This window comes from Alexandromys fortis, unplaced genomic scaffold (genome assembly GCF_014885135.2).
Source record: "Alexandromys fortis isolate MF-2015 unplaced genomic scaffold, M_Fortis_MF-2015_v1.1 scaffold_57, whole genome shotgun sequence".
NCBI classification, from domain to species: domain Eukaryota; kingdom Metazoa; phylum Chordata; class Mammalia; order Rodentia; family Cricetidae; genus Alexandromys; species Alexandromys fortis.
In genome coordinates this window covers 1,315,669-1,339,510 of record NW_026067941.1, presented here as the reverse complement: position 1 = coordinate 1,339,510, position 23,842 = coordinate 1,315,669, and the positions used below count along the sequence as shown (strand labels likewise).

General features: G+C 43.8%; 1 protein-coding gene across 1 annotated transcript in view; it reads left to right on the top strand.

The window, feature by feature from the left end:
• Nucleotides 1–21,073, top strand: part of Chchd3 (coiled-coil-helix-coiled-coil-helix domain containing 3) — a 268,002-nt gene extending 246,929 nt beyond the window's left edge. The window contains exons 7-8 of the mRNA XM_050148075.1: nt 9,703–9,838; nt 20,376–21,073. Of these exons, the coding sequence (XP_050004032.1) occupies nt 9,703–9,838; nt 20,376–20,399 (160 nt within the window). The 3' untranslated portion in view covers nt 20,400–21,073. The remainder of the gene's footprint in view (nt 1–9,702; nt 9,839–20,375) is intronic.
• The last annotated feature ends 2,769 nt before the right edge of the window (nt 21,074–23,842 follow it).

Sequence of the window (23,842 nt, the reverse complement as noted above, 5' to 3'; positions counted from 1 at the left end):
CTATCCATTTTTCCTCCTGGGAAACAGCTGCTAGTTCCAATTGCTTTTTTGCTTTTTTTTTTTTTTAAAAAAAGTATTTCCTGCATTTATCAGCATATAGATGTTATATGATTTTAAATTGAATTTGCGCACATCATGAGCATACACAGAATAAATAAATCATGGTTGACCAATATCTATAAACTCCTATTTTTCTAATGTATTTTGTGCCAGATTTTCTCCATTTCCCATTAACCATTACCCAGCTATTAATTATGGTAGCTGAGAGTGAGACGTTAACTAGAAATACTAGGCATTCCATACAGGAGCAAAGCAGCAGCTAGGAGCCAGCGGCAGATGGCCCTTGCTCTGGGTGTATTTGCTTTGTATAGAAAGATGTCTAATGGGAAACGCCTTCACTTTCTGACTGGAATGCTCCCCTAGTTCACCTCTGACCTACAAGGCAGCCTTGTTCTTCCAAATCCTACGGGATGTCTGTCATCTCTGCAATCATCTCCAGCCAGGCTTAATCCCTCCCTTTCAGATTTGGCCATTGTAAGATGGAACATATGAAAGCTTCTCTGCGGCTGGTAACCCTCTCCCTTATCTCCCAAGTACCCCGGTATACTGAACAGTCTGATCCACCCTAAGTCACAACCTCTATTGCTCCACCACTTACCCACTTCCCTGCCATCTGGCTACTGTCGTGTGATGTGTGTCCTGTTCTCTCTCCAGATTGCTGGGGACCACATTCCCTGGCCCTTTATCACTTTCATTCTTTTTTTTTAATTTATTTATTTATAATGTATACAATATTCTGTTTGTGTGTATGCCTGCAGGCCAGAAGAGGGCACCAGACCCCATTACAGATGGTTGTAAGCTACCATGTTGTTGCTGGGAATTGAACTCAGGACCTTTGGAAGAGCAGGCAATGCTCTTAACCTCTGAGCCATCTCTCCAGCCCTCACTTTCATTCTTTTCAACTGTCTTTTCTATCATGGAACTCCATCCCAGCCTTATGATGCTGCACTGTGCCATTACCTCTCCATTCTCAGTTCTCAGCCGTTTCCATCTTCCTTCCCTGATCCTTCCCATCATAGCTGTTGACAAGACTCAGCAGTCCTCCCTGTCTTCTGTCTCCTTGCCCCATTCCTCTTAGTAACCTGTTTCATCTTTACATATATGTACTACTTCATGAACCAACTGGTAGACCTACACATACATCCACATCTGTTCCAGTCATTCATGTTAGAACAACTTTTTCATTGTTTAGAAAGGCCAGTAGTTTCCGTTCTCCTGCGTAATAAAGCCTGGACTGTATTATCATACTCCCCATAGCTAGCCACTTCCTGCTCAGCACCACCTCCTTCATCCCCACCCTACCCCAACCATTGATGTGGGAGTGATTTCTTATTAATAAAGAAACTGCCTAAGCCCCTTGATAGGCCAACCCTTAGGTGGGTGGAGAAAACAGAACAGGATTGTGGGAGAAAGAAGCTGAGTCAGGGAGTCGCCATGATTCTCCAGCTCCAGACAGACACAGGTTAAGATCCTCCCTGGTAAGCCAGCTCGTGGGCTACACAGAATATTAGAAATGGGTTAGAACAATATGTAAGAGCTAACCAATAAGAAACTGGAACTAGCCAGGCCAGGCAGTGCTTGAAAGAATACAGTTTCCGTGTAATTATTTCGGGGCATAAACTAGCCATGCGGGCGGCCGGGTGCCAGGGACGCAGCCCCGCCGCTCCTAATGCAACAAACCATGACACTCTGAAAGCTCTGAACATTCTAGACAGACGAATCTTGAGCCCAGACCTTGGCTCACACAGGCCCTGGTGACTGTACCTCTTACCCTTTAATTAGAGGCCTTCTAAAATCCTGCCTCTTCTCTTCCAAGAGTCTAGAGCTGAGCATTCCTTCTCAGAGCAGTTGTGACACTTACCACTTGCAGTGTTCCCTTAACACTCAGGGTACCTTGTCTCCGTGTGACTTTGACAATGTCTAACCTCAGAAGAATAAACTTCTCACTGCCCACTACTTAGTGTCTACAACTGTCGTGCCTATGTGACATTCTGTCTGCCTGACAGCCCTGTATCCATGGGTGGTCTCCCTATTCTAGTGACAGACCTAAGCATCCTCTCATTTGAACAGTCCAAACAGATGGAAGGAAGACAGAAGGCTTGACTCTGCCCTCTTCCCGACTGCCGCCTCCTCCACCCTACATTGTCAACACTTTGACACTTAAAGGGCAAATCAATCTGGGTAATTTTTTTTAGCCTTCACTTGTCACTAAAATAAATACATTTGCAGCTTTTTCAGCAAAGGAAGCCCCATACATTCCTTCCAGTGTCTATCTGGTATTTGGATCTTGCTTCTAAAATGTAGTGAAAGAAAGTACCATGGAAGTGATGCAACACTCTCACTATGGACTTAAATGCTGCTCTTATCCTAATTTTTTTTTTTAGGATATGTCACAGTCTTCATTGAGATATGTGACAGTTTTTAAATTTTTTTAACTTAAGCTATTCATGTCTTGATATTAAAAGTACTTGCTTAAATTTGATCATAGCAGGGAAAAGGTAGAGACACCAGTGTGCACGGGTAACTGAGATTTCACCAGTTACTCCCATCCCGTCTTCCCATAGCAGAGGAGTATTTAAAAATTCATCCCAAAGAGTAATTCTTTTTTTTAATTAGAAGCTTATCGTAAGGGTGTTTGTAACTGTTTAAGCCCAGAGTGCTGATTCCATACTGTCCAACAAGGAGATTTGTGGCTCTCCAGTGTTGCACTAGGCAAATTCCAGTGATTAGAAGGATTTAATTAGACAGGTGAAGTAGGTGTGGAAAGAGCAGCTTGGGAAGTTGTGTTTAATAATTTTCTTAGAAGATCAACCTTTCATTGCAAGCATCCTGTGTTAGAAAAACTCAGAAGTCTGGGGGAAATGGATCAGTAAAGTGTTACACAAACAAGACGACCTGAGGTTCAGTTCACCAGCGCTCACTAGAAAAACCTGGGTGTCAGTGGCGGAGTGTACAGGTAATCTTAGTGCTGTGAGAGAGACAGCTGGGAGTGGAAAACAGTTGAGCAAGACACCCACCATGCACTCCAGGCCTGCACAGGCACTCACATGTACACGCATGCAGCATGCAAACACATGGCCAGTGAAAATAGAAAAAGCTGTAAGACTGCCAGAACTACAGCCCTTTGACACCTGTCATCACGTTTCCCCAGTTCTCTCTTATGAACTGGAGGACCGTCTTCAGGAAGACTGGAGGGATGAAGGGTGGTGCTCTTGAAGATCTTGGGATTAAAGTTGTCTCTGAGCAACTTTAATGGTGTGCACTCTACTGCCCTGGTCATGATCTCTTTCCTGTGTCTTCCTGTTGCTTGAGTGGTGTGCTCAGCCACTCCTTCTGTTTTCCTCTAAATGACCAGTATAATTTATTTTTTTCTCCAGAATTCTCTTCTAATTTTAGTCAGTTACTCTGTGCCCCTAGACCCTTCTACAGTCCCCAATTTATCCAAATTTAGTCATTGACCAAAAACTGAATTACCTGGTTTTCTTCTTCATGATAACATCAGTATAGCCCATAGGAAGGTTCCAGAAGGCACTTTTCTGGTAGGGAAAATAACAAATGCTGAAGAGCCCTACCAATTAAAAATTTACCACCAGTCTGTCTAAACTCAGCTTCTGCCGAGCCTTGACATCATTCTTGGTGGGTATGAAACTTGGTTTCTGCTTATGTCTGTGTGGAATCTCTGGTTGACTTAGGACATCTAAGTTCTTACTGCACACAGCTGCTCCCACCTCTGCAGACTGAGCCTGTGTTAACACATACCATAACTACACAGTCAAAACTTTTCTGAGGGAAAGCAGAGCATTTAGAAGGCTTACTGTCATATGGTTATGGATGTATTTACAACCCAAGTTCAAAATCTCTATAGTTTAGGTACATTGGACAATTTCCCTGTGGCCTTGAAAAATAGCCTAAGGGTTCTTAGAGTCAGCTCTTAGTTCCTGTTTGCCAGTGCTAAGTTTGTCCTCTGGAATACTATTTGGCTATTTTCCAAACCAGGCCTCTGTCAATGCCTGGTGCTGTGTTTATACCATTATCCTTGGGTCACATTTTAAGCCTCAAGTACACCTCTGTTCTAGACTGTTGGCAAGTTCACATCTCATTCATCAACTGCTACCGTGTTTGACATGTAATAAGTTCTCAGTAATCATTTCTGGATTAATCATTTTGTAGTAAGAGTGACTGAGTGGATGAAAGAATTCATGAATCAACCAGATCCTCATATTTTCCATACTTGAACCAGTATTGTGAACATTTCAAAGTAGCATCATGGAGAAATGGAAGTAAGTCATAAAGCCATGGGTTAAGATGACTTTGAACTAGCGTCAGCTTCAGTTCTGTGTGTTATACAGATACACGTATTTAAGGAGAAGCTGGGGCTGATGTATCATGTACGCTTAGGTTGTCATGTTCCCAGTCATCTAATTAAAGAGTTGCTTTATAAAGTGTCAGATAAGAGGCAGGGCTGTGCTTGTCTTTAATATGATAGTACGGTTAACAGGGCTGCCCTCTTACTAAGCTGTTCACGTAGGAACACTGGGCTGTGTAAGGCTACTTGTCTCCTTCAGTGTCCTCTGTAGATTCAGCTTATGTCCTGGAACATCTCTTCATTGGCCTAATGGTGTGCACCCTTAGGACACCGAGGCCGACAGTACTGGTCTAATGGTGAGCACTCATTATGAGTAGTGGTCTGCCTGTCAGCCTGGCTGTTAAATTAAGTCAGTACTTTTCAACCTGTAGCCCTTAACCCCTTGGCAAACCTATATGCCCAAAAATATTTACATTATAATCCATAACATTAGCAAAATTACAGTTCTGAAGTAGCAATGAAAATGATTTTATGGTTGGGGTCACCACAACATGAGCTGTAATAAAGGGTCGCAGTATTAGAAAAGTTGAGAACCTCTGATCTAAGTACTGAGCCGTTTGTAGTTGCGATCCATGCCACTTAGTCTTATGCTGGCAGGGGATCCTGACTATCTTTGTGTTGTGATGACAGACAGCAGCATAGTAGTTGACACTGCATTAGTAATTGTCAGGGTTTAAGATATTACATCACAAGATGCTTGTGGAAAAAATGGAAAACACAGAAGGCTCCTGTTAGCGGTCTTTGGCCTCTAATGTGTAATTATGAAAATTTGAGTAAAGCTCAGACAGAGACATCATTCATGAAATGGTTAGCAGGTACTAAGAATGCCAGATATGCTTGAAATTTTTTGGATCCTGCATTATTAGGAAGAGACTGTTTACATTTTATTGTGAAAATTAATATGAGGATACCATAAGGTAAAGTACAGTGAAAATGTAATAAACTGACTGCATTTTAAATCCTTTCTTTTCATTGAATTTTGTGATGACTCTATTATGAATGGTGAAAAATAGTAACATTTATGTATTGGCATAGTCTTTTTTTTTTTTTTTTGGAAAAAGCAACACTACTGACCATTGGACTAACATCTAAAGAACAGTTTGGTGTGATTTAATGATAGCTTTTGGGCTATGCCTTAAGAATGGGAGGTTTCATTTCACAGCCATATTCCATGAAGCATCTGACCTCATGAAAGCTGCATTGTTGGGTCCTGTTAAGAAAACAGTGTTCCCTTTAGCATCAGGTGTCTCGTTAATTCATATTTCTCCCCCTCGCAGGGTACTTCCTGGTTAACATACAAGGAAACGATCCTCTTTGTGTCTGCGCTCACAGTGAATGACTTTTGTGTTCCCCAGAGCTTTGAGAATTCTGACTGCTAACTGCTTGTCACCACATGAGTTCTTCTGAACTGTCTCCATACATTTCCTTCTCTGAAGTTAGCGTATTCTGTGTGCCGTTTATATTAGCAGAGCTAAAAAGGTGGATAAGTAGTTTCTTCGAAATTTGAAGCTCTGACTCCCATCAAAGAAGATTCTAAAACATGAAAGTGGGAGAGGCATCAGTGAGGCCCGACAGCTAGAGAGCTGGTAACCGTGTCACAGCGTTTGAGGGCCTGAGAGGGGCTGCTGGGTACTGCTTACATAAGCCTCAGCCGCACCTACAGCGTTTCCCCTCTCTTTGACCAATTAATTCATCCTTCCCGAAAGGCTCCTAAGGAAATAACCTGACATGGTAGTGATAATTTTATGTCATCACCAGGTGGTCGGAAGCCTTGGAAAATTAGAAACAGCCTGACTCTCTTTCTGGTCTTTTTTCCAAGGGATCAATTATGAGCAATTATGTTGTGAATGTAATAAGAAAAACCTCTGAGTATATTTTTCTAGATGCTTTTCAGTATTGTCATTAAGCATTAGCTACAATGGGAACGTCTTTCTGGCTCCCAAATGCCACAGGAAGAAGAATGCTCTCCTGGGGTTTTGTTCTTGGGTCTCATATTTGGGACTCTAGTTCTCCCCTTGTGTCCATCCTCCAGCCCCTTGGCCATGCACTGAGGATATGGTTGGGGTGAAACCCAACATTCAGGAGACAGAGGGAGGTGGATCTCTGTGAGTTCAAGGCCAGCCAGGTCTTCATACCAAGTTCCAGAATAGCCAGGACTACATAAAGAGACCCTGTCTTAAAAAACAAAGCAACTATAACCAATAAAAGGTAAAAGAAGCCGGGCGGTGGAGGCGCACGCCTTTAATCTCAGCACTTGGGAGGCAGAGGCAGGCGAATCTCTGAGTTTGAGGCCAGCCTGGTCTACAAGAGCTAGTTCAGGACAGGAACCAAAAGCTATGGAGAAACCCTGTCTCAAAACTCCAAAAAAAAAAAAAAAAAAAAAAAAAAAAAAAAAGGGTAAAAGAAATGAAAGATGGTGGGTTCTATTAAAAGTTCCCAATGATTTCATAAGCCAAAAAAGTGTTTTTTGTTATTAATAGTTCCTTTTGGATCAACTTATTTTTGGATAACTGTCTTGCTTACTACTGTCCTGTGTTTTTCAAATTTGACCTCATCTTGCTTTTATCTTGTCAGTTATCATTCCTTCATTCAAGCTTTCTTAAGTTGTTTAAATGTCCTTTTCTACTAAGATTTAATTTTCCAACCTAAATATCTTAGAGGTCTGCCTTTTCTTATTTTTGCCTAATAGTGGCTTTTTCCTTCAGCAGGCATGAAAGCAGCCACTAGAAGTCAGTTGCTGACTCTATGCTTATATGAAGGGCTTCTCATAATGCGTATTGGAAATGTCTTTGAAGCCCTTTTCCTGAATGGAAGGTGCCATGGCTTGTGCTTTATGGCCTTCTAATGTAGGATGGTAATCTCATTTAGCATCTTCCAAAGTAAAAACAGTGCATTAGGACAGCACAGCATGCCCTGCAGATCAATACAGATGCAGATCTACGCCGTTCAGATGAATGCAAGAGAAATGGACCCGAGTCTGTGGAGGATCTAGGGGTCAATTATGCTGATTTCCACTGTTCTTTCCCCCACTCTGCATCTCGTCATCAATACAGGCTAAAATGTATACAGAAAGGATTTCAGGTGATGGTCACACAGAGAACAGACTACCAGACAGGAAATCAAGGGTTGGAAGCAAGGACTAGTATTGATTTGTGGTGATAAAAGTATATTTTGATACACTTCAAACCATAAATAACTCATGAACTTGAACCTGCATGACTGAGGGCTCAGCTCAGGATTAGTGCTTGTGTGTGACTTGCACTGTTGCTTTCTAAAGAGGGGGTGGCATTAATGAGCTACCTATTGCGGTAGTCTTGAAAATATATATACATAGGTGTGTGTGTATATGCAGTGTGTATATATACAGTGTGTATGTGTGTTTGTGCAGTACCTGTGCATCACTAGTGAAGAGTCATGGGTCTGCTTGGGCCTATTTTTATTCCCCACCCCCTTTCCTCTGCCCTTGGTCTGATTTCAGCACTGGGACAGAAGCACAATAGCTCAGCTCTCCTGTGTGAATCGTTAGCATTGCCAGCCATTTATTTGCTGCATTCAGCTAACCTGATGCTTAATCTTACTTTATTCAACATTTATCCAGACACAGGTCTTACTGTCACCAGTTGGTCAGTGGTTTTCGGAGGCTGTGTTTCTGGAAGCATAGCCGACTCCTTTTTGATGCTGATGTTCATTTGTCAGGGATTAGGGAAGCTCAGGTCCAGAAAAATCCACAGACATCCAGAGCATCAAAGGCTTAAAAAGAATTGAAACCCCTGGAGTTGGACTTAAGTTCTGTTCTCAGGTATTAGACAAAGTAGTAAAGTAATGAATGAAAAAGTAAAAACGGTGTTGGGTAAAATCTGTGGATCATTTGCTCCCCTGTATATCTACTTCCTTTCTGGGGTAGTGGGAAGAAGATTGCCTAAGGGACAGCCACATGGTTTGCTTTTCCACTCCAGCAAAACATACATTAACTTATCATGTTTGGTAAAAGTAATGAGGAAACAAACCGTCACCCAAGGGTTTACTTATTGATGGGAACTATCCCCGTGTTCTCTGGGGCTTTTGTGTTTAGAACCCATTAAACTTAAAGTAATGCTACTTCGGGGTTATATGGAAATAACAAATTTAAATTTCAGAGATGGAACTGATAGGACTGGAAGCTTTCTTTTATTAAACTAACTAATTTTTTTAAAAAAAATACAAATTCCTAGATTAATGATTGTTTTGCGTTGTTTTGTGTGGTTAGTCTTTATAACTCAAGTTCCCCTGTCATACAAACAAGAATATTTTCTGTTTATATAATTCATTTGGCTTATTATTTTCAAGTGTGTATTAAAAGCTTTGTGGAAACATTTATGTTTGGCATGGCATATTCACTGAGAGCAATCCAACTAAAATCTGAGACTTGTAAATATTGCAAAAATTCAACCTGGGGGATTTTTAACTGTTTACCCAGTTTTATTCATTCAACAAGCTTCTTATATGGCTTAGGTAAGAACTATCCACACTGAATAGTGAATGTCACAAAGAAAGCAAGACAGTTCCTTGGAATTTACATTCTGGTAAATGCAGGCTGGTGGATTGCACTTGATTATTGTATAGTCTATGACATGGACAGAGGGAAAAGTTAGTGTGGGATGATGGGAGCAAAAAACTAGCCAGAGCTATTCAAAGAAGGTTGTTTCTATTGAAAGATGAGTAGGTAGTTTTCAGTTACATGGGCAAAGGTGAGAATTTGGGTGCAAAGCATTTCCCAGCTCACAAGCAGTTTGTGACCACAGATGTGAGACCCATAACAGGACCCTGAGCATAATTTACCCAAGCCATAGCAAGGGACAGAGTCCAACAAGGGCAAAAGGCAGGCAGAGCCGGATCAGTGTCTCTGCTAGCCTTGTACTTCATTTAAGAAGCAATAGAGAGTGGACTACAAAAGAAACGTCTGGGTGACCTGTGAAGGCAGGGAGAGAGCCGGGGATGCAGACACAAAGACTAGAGGTCATTACTTGGATCCAAAAAGTGTAAATACTTGGAATTTCTTTAATAACAGTGAGTATGAAAGACTGTACTGTAGGGGCCAGAGCTCATGACCTGCTGGCTGTGAGTATGCCAGAGAGAAGTTGGGGCTGGCAGATTCTGACTTCCAGACCAGGCTGTAGAGCAGGAACATTGGTCATTTGTAGGACCTATGTTTGTGTGTTTTATATAGTCTTTAACCTTGACCATTACAACGAATGAGGATGCCTGTATCAGTTATCCTTGTTTTGTTTTGTTTTCAGGCGGTATGAATATCATCCAGTCTGTGCAGATCTGCAGACCAAAATCCTCCAGTGTTACCGCCAGAACACCCAGCAGACCCTCAGCTGCTCCGCTCTGGCCAGCCAGTACATGCACTGTGTCAATCATGCCAAACAGGTGGGTGTGTGTGCTCCCTGGACACCTGGAAAGTAGAAAGCCACTGGCGAGGACCTAACATGTGGGAAAGCTTTCTAAACTCAGCTAGTTCTCATCAAAATTTCTGTAATCAGTTAGTTAGCTCATAAGTTCTATCCAGTTCACTGCCAGAAGAGGCCAGATTCCATAGGCCTAGTAGTTCAGGCATGTGATCCTAGCTGCTGGAGGCTGGGCAGGAGAACCTCATGTTCAAGGACAGCCTGAACAACTTCATGAGATTCTCTCTCAAAGTAAAAAGTAAAAAAGAGTGGAGCTGCCTGAGGCTGGAGAGATGGCTCAGAGGTTAAGAGCATTGCCTGCTCTTCCAAAGGTCCTGAGTTCAATTCCCAGCAACCACATGGTAGCTCACAACTATCTATAATGGGGTCTGGTGCCCTCATCTGGCCTGCAGGCATACACACAGACAGAATATTGCATACAAAATAAATCAATCAATCAATCAATCAATCAATAAATAAATAAATAGTGGAGCTGTAACTCAGTGGCAGAGTGCCTGCCTGACATGGACTTGAGTCCCTGTGCCAGAACTCTCCTGAACTCTCCCTGTGTTTATTCATGTGCCGGGAGAAAAATACATTAAAAATATACTTCATTGCTCTGAAGTTTTCATCTTTTAATGATTCCAATGATTATATCCTCATTATTAATACCTTACTTTCTTAAGACACTTTTCAAAGCCAGCATGGACGAAGGCTGTAAATGAAGAAGCCAGCAAATTGAGACCCATAAGTAGGAGGAGATCTAGCAGAAATCAAAGAAATCCATCCTTCAGTCGCTAATCATTCCCATACCAGTTGGTCGAGCCCATTAGACCTGTGTTAGTTAGGGTTTCTATTGCTATGAAGAGACACCATGACCGTGGGAACGCTTACAAAAGAAACCATTTAACTGGCACTCTCTTACAGTTTCAGAGGTTTAGTTCATTGTCATCATGGCAGGCTGACATGGTGTTGGAGAAGGAGCTGAGAGTTCTACATCTGGATCTGTAGGCGGCAGGAGTCTGTGACATTGGGTATAGCTTGAACATGTGAGACCTCAAAGCCTACTCCACAGTGACACACTTCCTCCAACAAGGCAACACTTACTCCAGCTAAGCCATACCTCCTAATAGTGCCATTCCCTCTGAAGGCCCTGTTCTTTCCAGCCACCACAAGCTGGGAGGGACGTACACACACACACACACACACACACACACACACACACACACACACACAGCTGAGTCATTTAGAAAAGAACTCTCCTTTCATATGCTTCATGACCCTTCATAATTGCATAATATGACACTCACAGGATGCGTATTTTCTCTTAATGTATGTGCTTTAGAAGTTAATGATATCCCTACAGCAGATTAACAATTTCATCAGCTCACATAATTGCTTTACAGTTGGGTGTGTGTGATTTGGAAAGACATAAATTGTTGAACTTTTGTTCTTTCTTTTGACAAACTCCCTAGAATTGTCCTTCTTACTCCCCTAGATCTAGTATTTGAGTTCCACAGCATGCCTTCCTATAGCCCTGTTTGCTCCAGTTATAATAACACCACTTAGTGTAAATTTCCAGCAGTCCATAAATATCTGAAGGGAGGGTCGTTATTGCCTGGTAGCTGGGAAGTAACAGTAACATTAAGTGGGGGAAAGGTGATCAAGATTTAAAAACCCATGTTGTCTTGAAAAGTTTCATTGTTTGCTTTTGTCTGTCATTTGCTAATAGCGGTGCTTGCATGACTGAGTATATGTCAGGATCTTTCCTTTAACAGCCTTACTAGAGGTAATGCTGCTGATGTTAGTGCGTGCTGCTGTGGCAGCCACTGATGAGCTCTTAAAAGCCCCCGACCTTCAACAGCACTACTAGCTGAGCACTTGGGACTTGTAGGTGACCTGATAATAGAACCTTGTGGAGGTGGGTCTGAGTTGTCATAGGAAAAGTGGCTGTGTCAGGATGCATGTTTCAAGAGTGGTGTCTGACATGGAATTTCCACAGTGTGATTTCTGGTATTGCTGAAGTGGCAACACTGAGTGCCTTGGAGCATTGGCTCTACCCTTGCCTGGCAAGATCTTGTTGAAAAATACTTAGTCCTGTGGTGTCAATGGGTCCTATTTATGGAATTTAAAAAAAGTTAACACACAGATAACATGCCACACAGCACAGTAGAGGGGGAGAGTCTGGTGGGTCTGGGCCTCTCTCTTACTAGGTCTCTCTCATCCATGAACTGGGTGTTTTTTGTGGTGGTTTCACTTATACAGAGTACTCAGTACATCTTTGTTCTTCCCAGTTTCAGGATCATCATTTAGGGAAATCATGGCATATATTAGTATTTGTAAAAGCCTGCCATGTGGTTTATTACTTGCAGCTAGCCTGTTCAGAGTATCTAATATTTCACAGCTCTATGTCCAGTTATTTGGAAGTGGATGGTAACTGAGTAGTATCAGAAAGATGAAAGTCTTGCCACAGGTTGGACAGCACTGAAGTAGCTAAGAACCATGAAACATGGGCCCCTTCATTTCTTCAAGCTTTAGGATTTCAAGGCTACTTCAGCATCCACTCTTACATGTTTTTATGACATCCTGTAAGTAGGAGAATTGGTTCTTTCTCCATTTTGCAGTTGAGAGCATTGAAACCCAGGTACATTATGATGGTAAATTTAACAACTAGTTCAAGATGCACCCTGCCATGAAAATGAAACAAAACAAAAATTTTCAAGAGAAACTAAGTGGTGTTTGTTTTTGGAGCAGGTGAGTGTAAGAAGAGACATCCATCACCCACAAATACAGGTTGAGGGAGTGAGGGGAAATGAGAACAGTATGACAAAATGAGAGAAAGGAGTGGTGACAGGCTCCTGAAGTGGTAATAGAGTCCATAGGTCACACATAGGACATGAGATGATAGTGCATGATCAAAGGGGCCACTTGGCCTGCCCTCTGAAAGGCCACACCACGTAGACTGCAGGGACCTGGTACAAGGCTGTGCTTCTGCTCCCTGTGAAGATGATCTAACCTTGAGAGCCCAATTCTGCCTCCCTTATTAGAAGGAAGTTTGTCGGTCCTCACTGCCTAGTGTAGCAGTTCCAGGTAGGCCAGCTCCCTTCTCCTAGCCTTCCAGTGAGGTGCAGAGAATGCACTGGGCATGAGCAGGACAGCAACCATTAAGTCTTACCCCATTTCCGACATTCTACGAGGGTTTCCCCTGTGGAATCATTACAGTAGGCCACTCCACTTTTACATGACTCATAGGTTGGGCTTTCACAGGGCCCTGGGGTACTGTTTGGAAGACTAATAGATTTTACTGATAGCAAAATTTCCGGCTGTTTCTTAGCCTTACTTTTCCTTTCTTCTTATTCATCTATGCATGGACATTAATCTTCAGCTATTCTTAAACAGTTCCTTGTGGTTTGATGTGAGACATTTCAACTTAGTGTATTAAGTTATGTATTTTTCATGATACTAAATTGTTCTAATATCGTTTCTAAGTTGTAAAAGCCATTGGCTAGCTATTTAAGGACAGCATTTACAAATGGAGCATCAATTGACATCAACTTGTGTCTGGCCCCTACCTGCTTAAGCTACTAACTTTCTAAGCTTCCCAATATTGAATTACCTCTTGCCATTAAAGCCTGGTTCCCATTCAGTCTTGCTACAGCTGACTTATATGGGACTTTGTAAACAGGGAAGAGAATAAGAATCCAGGAGTAGATAAGTAGATAATATAAACTGTCCCCAGCATCTTTTTTTTTTTTTTTTTTTTTTTTTTTTTTTTAAAGACAGAGTCCTCTGTGTGTGTACCCTAGCTGACCCCAAATTCACCATGTGGACCAGACTGGCTTCAGATTCCCAGAGATCTGTCTGCCATCTGCATACCATGTGCTGGGATTAAAGGGGTACAGTACCATGCCTGGCCATCCAGCTTCTATTTGGGTAATGGGGTTGGTTGTTTGAGACAGGATTTCTCTGTATGAAAGTCCTGATTTTGTGAGCTCACTTTGTAGACCAGGCTGGCCTTGAACTCACAGAGATCTGCCTGCCTCTGCCTCTGTCTCTGCTGGGATTAAAGATGTGAGCTACCAACCACTTCCTGACTTTAACTTCTAATTTTTAAAGTGAAGGAGGTCTGGATTATAGATCAGCATTGTCTCTATTCCTTGTGACATCTCCTACACTTACCTACAGGGTTGTAGGCAAGAATTCTAAGCATTTTTATAAGGTGAAGAAACTAACAGTGTTCTCATGGAACAGTCTGTGTTCACCTGACGTAGGGTTATTGGGTGATGCTTTGCCACCATCCCAGATTATTCATGGTGACCAGAACTTCAGTTTTTTTCTTGCTGAGCTGAGAGCTTGAAGCTCTACCTGCGAGGACTGATCTGCATTCATTGTGGAGAGCAAGAGGTAGGTATAGGCTCAAGTCTGATTAGTAATAGCACCTTTCATTTTGTGGTTTCTGGGTTTTCTGGGCTTTAGTGCTTTTGCCTCCTGGAGTTTGCTCTCAGCTGCCCTTGTGAATAATCTGCTACAGCAGGGCCTCAGCTACACACTCTGTCCTCAAGGTCACATTCCTGACAAGGTGACCCAATGACCAGAGAGGCTAGAAACAGTTCAGTTTCTCCTGAGCCAGGGAAAAACAGCTCTCCCCAAGCTGCCTGCCAAAACATAGCCTGACAGCTAATAAACTCCATTACAAAATGCAGGTGCCTTAGCCCCGGGCTCCTGTTGTACTGTGATGTCTCTTACTCTGTGAGGTATAGTCCATGGGAGGTGAGAGGCTTTGGAGGTACAGTAAGATAAGAGTATTTGATGGAAAGAACCAGGACTAAGAGTTGCCCAAGGGCCTGGGGTCAGCATAAGTGCTTGAAGTCAGATAGCGGGGCAGTCAGAGGTCCATAAACTATGCCGAGACTTGAATCAGTGCATAGGCAGTAGCTGGTAGCCAGATACCTTTTCCTTGAGACCTGTTCTCCCTGCTGAACTGTTGAGATCACAGGGGGCCCTGGCTACAGAAAGAATAGAGTCAAGACCTTGACCACTGAGGCTAGACCATGTTCCCAGTCCTCTCATGTATAAAATGTGAGTGAAATTTCCACTGTTGCTAATTCCAGAATAGGTGACTACAAGGTCAGTGGGTATGGAAGGATTTGCCCAGATAAAATTCCTGCAACCTTCTTAAGGCTGTGTTTTACCTCCCCTGTGATTTGGATTTGTGTTCAGCCGGGTTTCAAAATGTTTCCCTATTATTTTGAGCCTGCAATGGTCCTAGAAGCATAGGGAGTGACTATTACTTGGAAATCTGGGCTCTTGAGGGAAAAAAAAAAAAACTAATGTCAGAGGGCTGGAGAGATGGCTCAGTGGTTAAGAGCATTGCCTGCTCTTCCAAAGATCCTGAGTTCAATTCCTGGCAACCACATGGTGGCTCACAACCATCTGTAATGAGGTCTGGTGCCTTCTTCTGGCCTATAGACATACACAGAGACAGAATTCTGTAGACATAATAAATAAATAAATAAATAAATAAATAAATAAATAAATAAATATTTAAAAGAAAATGAAGAAAAAAAAAAAACTAATGCCAGAGCAGTCTACTTCATGACTGTGAGGTGAGCTCTGTGACATGTCAGCCAGGCTCTTGGAGCTGGAGGACCTGGAGATCACAGACCCGACCTCAGCTTCTCCTTTGCACAGTTCTGTAGTGGGAACTAGCTGTATCCCAGCAGAGCCCAATGCCTGCTCAGACACGTGTGAACCTCACAGGCTCCGAAGGTGCGCATGCCCAGCCTCTTCTTGGAGATTCTGAATTGGAACTTTAGAAGTAGGGTTCAGGCACCCCAAATTTTCACCAAATCTTGTAGGGTCTGTCTGTTTTCCTTCATGAGAAGGCAGTCATTGTCGCTAGCTGAGTCCAGACCACCTAGCGGAAGGCTAAACTCACGGCCTCTAGGAATGCATCTAAACTTGGTCTCTGAAGCAAATGGAAGTTGGTTTGGGAAGAACGCAGAAGCCACTCCAGTGGAAGCGCTCCCTCTCTGCCCTCTGGTGCCCTCTGAAGCTGCAGGTGGTCCTGGGTGAGGAGTCACCCCTGCACTCATGGCAGGAGCCAAGAGTGCACTGAGCCTGTCTCTTGGCTAACACCACACTGACGGTTCCCAGATCCCCAGCCTGTCCAGCACAAAGATAAACTAAGGTCAGCCTTGCAGGAAAACCTCTGGCAATATAATTTTATTGTGTTCCATACATTCTTTGGCATTTGTTAATCTTGGTACTGGGCTGCTGTCCGCAGGATGATCCTACTCCTTCTGTGGCATGGCTGCCTGTCAAAACTAAAGCTGTTCAAGCAATCTGAGTTCTAAGCATTCATGCCCCCTGCCCTAACCCTGTTCATCCTACAAATCTATTTCTCACCTGCTTTCCCAGAGTGATACATTGCTTTATGACATTTTCTTTTTTTAAAAGAAAATTGAATTTAATATATTACCATGGTACTAGATTTTCATTTTTTCTTAATAGGTATTTTATTCCTAGGGTACATCTTCCAAGAGTTTGAACTACAGTCTGTTAATGTTTTGTCTGCTTTTGTGACGAGTTGTATAAACAGTTAATTGCTTGCAAGTTAATTTGAATGTCACACAGAGACATGGGTGATATGAAACTAGATCCAGGCAAAGTTGACTGGTGTCTTCTACCAAAACAGGAAGACCAGGCACAACCCTGACTGGAGGAGCAGACACTGAAACCAAAACTAGTTAGTATCAGACTTCCCTATCATGAAGATAGCACACAGGCAGCAGGGGCTTCTCAGGAGCTGAATATGTAGAGTGTTCTTCCTTCCTTTTTCACCCACAGTTCTGTTTTCCCCACCACAGATCTATTCCTTCGCACCTCTGCATTTCCTGTCTCTCCTCAGTGAAAACTCGGTACTGAGGCTGTGCCTAACTCAGGACCTGCTGCTGTGTTAGTGCCCCCTCCCCCAATGATGAAACCTTCCTGTGTCCACACCTAATCCTTCTGTGTCTGAAACCTTGGGGAGATTCTGGGTAGCTCCCCTCAAGGGACACATATACTCTGGGTGGTCTTTTTTAAAATCTCATATTCTCTGTAATGATGGCCTAGCAGTGCAGGGTTGCTTTTAAATTCCTTTTAAAACTGTCGAGACAGCCAGGGGCTGCTCACTGCTAGGGTAGTCAGCCTCTGTGGAAAAAGCCGAGGTTCAGAAACTGGCTGACGATACAACTGTGTAACAAAAATATTTGAGGAAAGCGCTTGAGTTGGTTTTAATAAGTGGAAATGACCCACCATCTTGGGTCTCCAGGGCCACTGTTCCTGTTTGACAGTGTGAACTCATCAGTGGCTGGAACCGAAAGAGATTTTGGAAAAGAGCAGTGTTGACGCGTGAGCCATTCGCTCCTTTTGGTAATTGTGCCGCTATTTACAAAAGGCGGTTCTGCGAGCCCAAATATGCGAGAGAGGAGCAGCAGTGAGGAGTTTCTTTCTCCACATTAAGATTAAGTGTTAACATTGCCTTAAATGAAAACAGCGGGATTTTTTTTTTAATATAGCTTGCAAAGCTTCCCCTTCATTCTTTAGGGAATTTCCTATGTTAATTTATGCAGTGTTAATTTATGCAGTGTTGAAATCCAACCCAATAGCATCTAGATATAGACAATGCAGAGATGGGACAGCCTGAGAGGTGCAGTGTAGACATGTCAGTCCTGGGACTCCCTCCAACCACCACCCTGACTACTCCAGCCTACAGCAGGTCTCCTTGCATAGCTCTGATAGAGTAATAACACAGAATGCTTATCAGTTTATTCATCTTCTTAAAACCCCAACTTGCTGTTGTATTTGTTAATGTCTGACAGCAGTAGAGTGGTTTTGTACCACCTCTGCCACCCTTTGGTAGCAGCAGGCTAGTGGACCAGCCCCTCAGCTTTCCTCCATGTCTCCAGAGTGAGCCATTGCACTCTCTCAGAGGGACTGGGAGTTTAATCCATGTGGCAGGATGTGTGGTGACTGAGCACAGTGTGCTGTCTGTGGCCTTGTATCCTAATGGTGTCTGATCCCCATTTTAGCCAGGGCCCAGCTTGTCTTTCTTCAGGGAAGTCTAGCGTTGCTGGCAGTCAACGGAAAATTACTCATCTATAATTGCTCAGGGTTGAAGAGGGGAAATGGCTAAAAGGATCTCTAAGCTCTCAGAGAACCCGTTAACTGTGACTTTCTTTGTGTTGCACTAGCTGCAGATTGTGTCACAACACTGAAAAGAGGCATATTGTCACCTGGCTCTGCAGGGAGAAGGAGAGCCATGTGATCCCTATCAGGCAGATGGCACAAGGCTTATGCTTCCCCTTGGTGAATTCAAAAATATATGGGGCCCATGACCCCTAATGCAAAATGGCCATAGAGTACCACTCAATGGGGACGCTCTCTCCAGTAACCAGAAACCCTAAGTGAGCTCAATATAGATGTCCTTCAGGCTGGCTTCCATGGAGCATGCAGTAAAGAACTAACTGGGCAGTGAGGTTGTCTGTATGTTTGGGCATTTACAGAGCACCCACCTGTGTAATTGGAGAGACTTTCACAGATAAGTCACAAAGAGGTGAGCCTAGAAGAAATTCTAAGACCCTGTGACATTGGCAGACAGTGTTGGGTGCACAGTTGGATTTATATTTTGCCCGCAAACCCAGTGCTGGTAGCAATGCACTCATGCAGTGTGCATTCTCCTGGCCCTTCCGTCATGTGGAGCTTTTGCTTCTTCCCCTTTGTCCTTTATTTTCTCTGGACCTGTGCTTTACTAACTTCTGTTTGACTAAAGCAACATCTTTTCTTCCCATTCCTATATCTCTCATGAGTCTGCCTGCCTGTGAGTCCCCAGGCCACATAGGGCCCTCTAATCTCAGACCCGAGAATAATCAGACAACCATCTACCCTTTGTCCTTGCACTCCTTGTGCTCCATTTTCCTTACCCCTCCCCAGTCACCTTTGCCTTAAATCATTTAACCCTTCTTCCCGTCCCTGCATATTCTTTCCAAAGGTTCCTATAGGCATGCCTCATCCAAAATCAGCCCACAGACTCAAAACAGAATTTATCTTTCTTGCTTTTTTGTTCACAGTGTCCCCTCCCACACCCTGCCACTAAGGGTACGCATGAACCTCTCCTCACCTCCCTCTTTTCTTCTCTGGGCTTCTTGTGCCTGTGTTTTCCTTTTCATAGCCCAGTCTGCTAGGTCTTCGGACCTCCATACTCCCGTCTATTGAGCTCACTGTGCCAAGGATGTCAGGCTCCATTTCATGATTGCCATTCTATTTTTAAAAAGCATTTGTTGGATAGCCAGACAGGTGTTTTCGGTGGCCAGCAGGAAGCCTGTCCACCTCATGTCCATCCTTACTTACCCTGCCTGACTCTTAACTTCCCACTGCTGCACCCTACCTTCCGTACTCACTACCCAGGTTTTCTGTCTGTTTTCTGACTGTTGCGAGGGTTAATGCTCTGCTTCTTTGTTGCAACTGCAGGGAACTGCCCTCCATGCCAGGCAGAACTTTTGAACTCTCACCTTCCCCAAATGCAGCCTGAACCAAAGCCTCCTTGTGTATGCTTCGTTCCTGTGCAATTTTTTTTTTACCATGTACATGTGTTTTGCTTAACAAACCTTAGCATGTATTTAGCAAATAAGTTAAAAGTAGCAAATTATTACCATGCTTAGTCTCTCATTTCCCAAGGGTACATGTATTAGCTTTCCTGTAGCTCTTAAGTAATGCAGTGAGAACTCAGTAGCTGAGCTGGTGTCAGATACGAGGATATACGGAGCATGAGGACAGGAGGAAGAGGCAGCTGTAGGGTTAACCTGTCCTCTTCTGGGTGCTTTTAACCTAAGAGAAATGACTGCCTTTCCATCCTAAAGGTTCTCTAAGAGTGGGGGACATGCACCTCCTCGTGCACAGCTGGCTGTAGCTTCTGTTTGATGGTTCATATCTACAGGCCCCCTCCCATTACTTGGAAAGAGAGTAAAGAGAGCACTTGGACAGCCTGGGAGACCTGGCTGTGTGCTCCTGGGTGTTGTCTGCCTTCTTCCCAGAGCCAGATGGTGTCTCTGAGCTTGGACTTGGGTTGTAGGTGAGAGTCTTCCTCAAGAGCTGTTGGGTTTAACTGCTGCACTGTGCCCCACCAACTTCACACTGCCCGAACAAATTTCCCCCCATCCCTTGTATTCTGTGTCCAGATGTCCCTCCCCACCCTCCTCCAGGCCGCGTGCCTCCCTAGGCTGTTCTCAGATGCTGGTGGGTGGGTCGTTGGAGATTGAAGCTGGGTAGGGAGGACGCTGCTGGTGGGTCATTGGAGATTGAAGCTGGGTAGGGAGGACGCTGCTCAGAGGCAGTGGTGGTTTGAGAGGAGAAAGCATATGCTTTGCTTCATGGTTTGGACGCAGTATTTGAAAACCACCGTAATCATCCTAAATATTACTGCCATTTGCTCACCCTTGCCTCTGAGAGTAAACTGACACTTGCTATTTCTCTTACAGAGCATGCTGGAGAAGGGAGGATAAAGTTACCCCCAGAACATGCAACGCTCCTTCAACGTTAATTCCAGAGGTGGAACATTTTTTCTTTTCCTAGTAAGAAAATGACCCAATTAAAGAGAAGACCACTAAAGACAGACAGGCATTGGAAAATGGACTCGACAGAATCATAACGTGTTTTGATCAACAGTTTAAAAGGCCAATGTCTAGATCAAGGATCAGTCATCAAAGAACACTGTTAAGTGTTAATGAAAACCACAAATGAATAAAAGAGAAAGGCAGTCCACTGCACCTTTTTGTACTCTTTCCAACTCCTACTGACATAGAATGTTCTTTTCACTCCAGGCTCCACCATTTAGTGACCTCTACTCTGAGAAAGCTGGGAGGGGGGACGTTAAACTATTTCACATGGAGACACAGCAAGTACCCACTGGGCTGGAGCAGCAGTGTGGACTGGCCTGGGCTGTGCGGCCTGGTGTGTTCTTCTCCTATGATGTAAGAGCTACTTTGTTGTAACATTGTGATCATGTGAGAAAGACAAAAAGGAGAGAAAATGTACCTCTTTTACTGGAATAATGTTTATGATTGCAAGTGAAATAAGGCATTTTTATCAATATAAAGCGAACCTTGGCTTATGCAACTTCTGTAGTGAAAACTGACAACTTCACTCACTATCAATAATAAATCTATTTTCTGACAAAGACTGGCATTCTTGCTAGGGCCCTGTGTGTTCCCTTGGCTGGGGTAGAAAGAAGGTTTGGGTGGTGAATTACAGGCTCGCATTGCTATTTATTTGCATTTGCACTGCAGCTCCCTTCCAGTCTCCAGAGTTGGTAGCACAGCCAGCCAGGCAGGTGACTCAGGAAGATTTTACAAATTGCATGAACCTTTCTTTCTTGGAGAAGACTTAGGTCTTTCTACCTAGAGCCAGAAACAGCGGATAACCTTCAAAAGGGCTTTCCAGCCGTGCTGAGCCATGTACGGACTTAAACAATAGTGAACCGTTAGTTTGCCCACTTTAGAACATCCCTATTATAACTGCATATAATCAGGGCTCCAGCCTTGGATCTGAGTGGTGCCTCTCAGGAGGTAGGAGGAAATGACTGTGCTCTGTGATGTCACCTTTTGTCCTGTAGAATTTTGCGAGTTCATACCCAGGGCCTAGAGAGACGGCTCAGAGGTTAAGGGTACTTGCTCCTCTTGTAGAAGACCTGAGTTCAGTTCCCAGCATTCCATCTGATGCCTCACAACTGCCTGTAACTGGTTCCAGGGGATCTGATGCCCTTTTCTGACCTCCGTGGCCACTTGTACTCACATATCCACAAACCTACATCTGCACAAATACACAGGTGCATACATACATAAGATTTAAATTCTTCAGAAGAAAAATATACTCTGTAGTAAGGTGCGTCTGAGTTTGGCTTCTAGCTCTTCTGCCTGCCACCTGTGGAGGGGCCTTGCCTCCTCTCTACACCTGACTCTCTTGATGTAGAAAGGGACCCATGGGACCTAGTGTCCAAGCACGTGGTGAGGAGTTGGAACATTTACCACATTTTGTGAGACCTAGCCAATGTGGGCATACGTGCCTTCAGGAAAGTGGTGTTTGGAGCCCAACACTGTTCCTCTAAAGAAAGTCAGGGTGAGCACCCCTCGGTGTGTGTAGCTTCTTGTTCATCCAGGTCCCTGGGCTGGCATCTTCTGAGTGACATGCCTCATCAGATGGGAACACACCTGGAGACCTGATGCTGATTCTGAGTGACAGTGGAGACCCTCCCTCTGTAATTACTGAGCAACCCTGTGATTGCCATCTGATGAAGGATCTGGGTTTCGGGTTCTTCTATTGGCTGGGTTGGTTTGTTTTAGCTTTTAATGATGCACAATCAGCTGGTTCACTTAAGTGTGACTGATGGAAGCATGTGTAATTCAAAGCGCAGCACACTTGCACACTGTCAGGATAGCATCCAGGTAACCTCCTGGGAGAAATAATAGGTACACAGAAACAAATGTTTGCACAGTGGCTTGCTGTAGTGTTTGCAAATCAGCTAACTCGCAAATTCCCTCCTATACTGTTTTGTTTTGCAATTTGGAGCCAAGAACTTGGCACATCCCAGGTTGCTAGTCTTGTCGCTGGCAGGGGAAGGCAGCACTGAGGAGTCAGATGTTTGTCTAAAGCTGGTAAGCCTGGGGATGGGGTGGGTTGTCAGGCCATCTCTGGAACTGCCAGCTACTAACTTACCATTGTGGATATGTGTGGTGGGTGCAAGGGTGGGAAGGTGGCACTCAGAGGACATCAGAGGGTGGGGGTGTCTTTTTCTAAATCTTTACAGACTTCTATGTGTAGCTTCTTAGTTCTGTCTGGACCACCGTGACCTCTAGGACAAATGCTTGGAAAGAGCATCGTGACTTATCCGAGGCTCACGGAGTTCTTGTTAGTAGAACAGATCTCAGACTACAGTTGTTTAGCTCATCAAGTCAAGAATAACGTGCCTAGAAAGATGCTTAGCTGGTACCACCCTCACCAAACCCCTGGTGAACTCACAGAAAACAGCTGGATGGAAGCTCAGAGTCTTCTCTGAGAAGCTAGTGCTTAGCGAAGGCAATATGGAATGGTTTAGAAATGATTGAGCTTTAATAACCTTATGTGTTGGGTCTAGCCTTCAGTCAGCTGATGAGACCCCTCTACAGCAGTCCTAAGCAATATTTGACCTAGACCTGAGCGAGCAGTCACGTAGTTTACAATGAGGGTGAGGGCATGGTTCTTTGAATGCTAACATTCATCTTAAGGTCTAATTGCCTGTGCCAGACACACCTACATGCCAGGAGCCATAAGAGTAGACCCTGGAGGAGTAAGTTCAATAGACCCATTACATAACAGGAACTATGCCTAATAACTATGATCTGTAATCATGGAAAACAAAAAGATTAGAGCAGCTAACAGCTCAAAAGGGCAGCAACAGCTGAGTGAGTTGAAAATTAGGAGTCTTGACTTTGTATCCTGACCTGAAATTTGGAATAAATGGGTTGAAATTCACCCATAGGCCCTTCCCTCTACCAAAGTCCCTCCACCTCCTTGCCACCTCTCTGTCCTCCAAGCTCTTCTGTGTGTTCATGTTTCTCGCATCTCCTGAGGCTGGAACAGGTACACAGGACCTTGATGGTGCAGAGCCCCCTCGATCTCACTGTGGACTGACTCACTGTGGTCCTTTCCTTTGTCTTAGGATTTTTTTATCTCCTAGTCTCTAAATTGTCAGTTCTGTATGACTTCTCACTTTAGCAAATTTTTTATGCTTTCTGTAATTACTTTTAAATCAAGTAAATGGGACTAGGGCAAAATGCCATCACTGGCCCAAGATGCTTACTCGGTGGCCAGGTATGCCCACCCTCGGATGTACAGTCAAGATTGTGCAACTAAAACGCATGGTCCAAACCACCCCAGAAACAAGACCATATCACAGATCCTCGACCAGCAC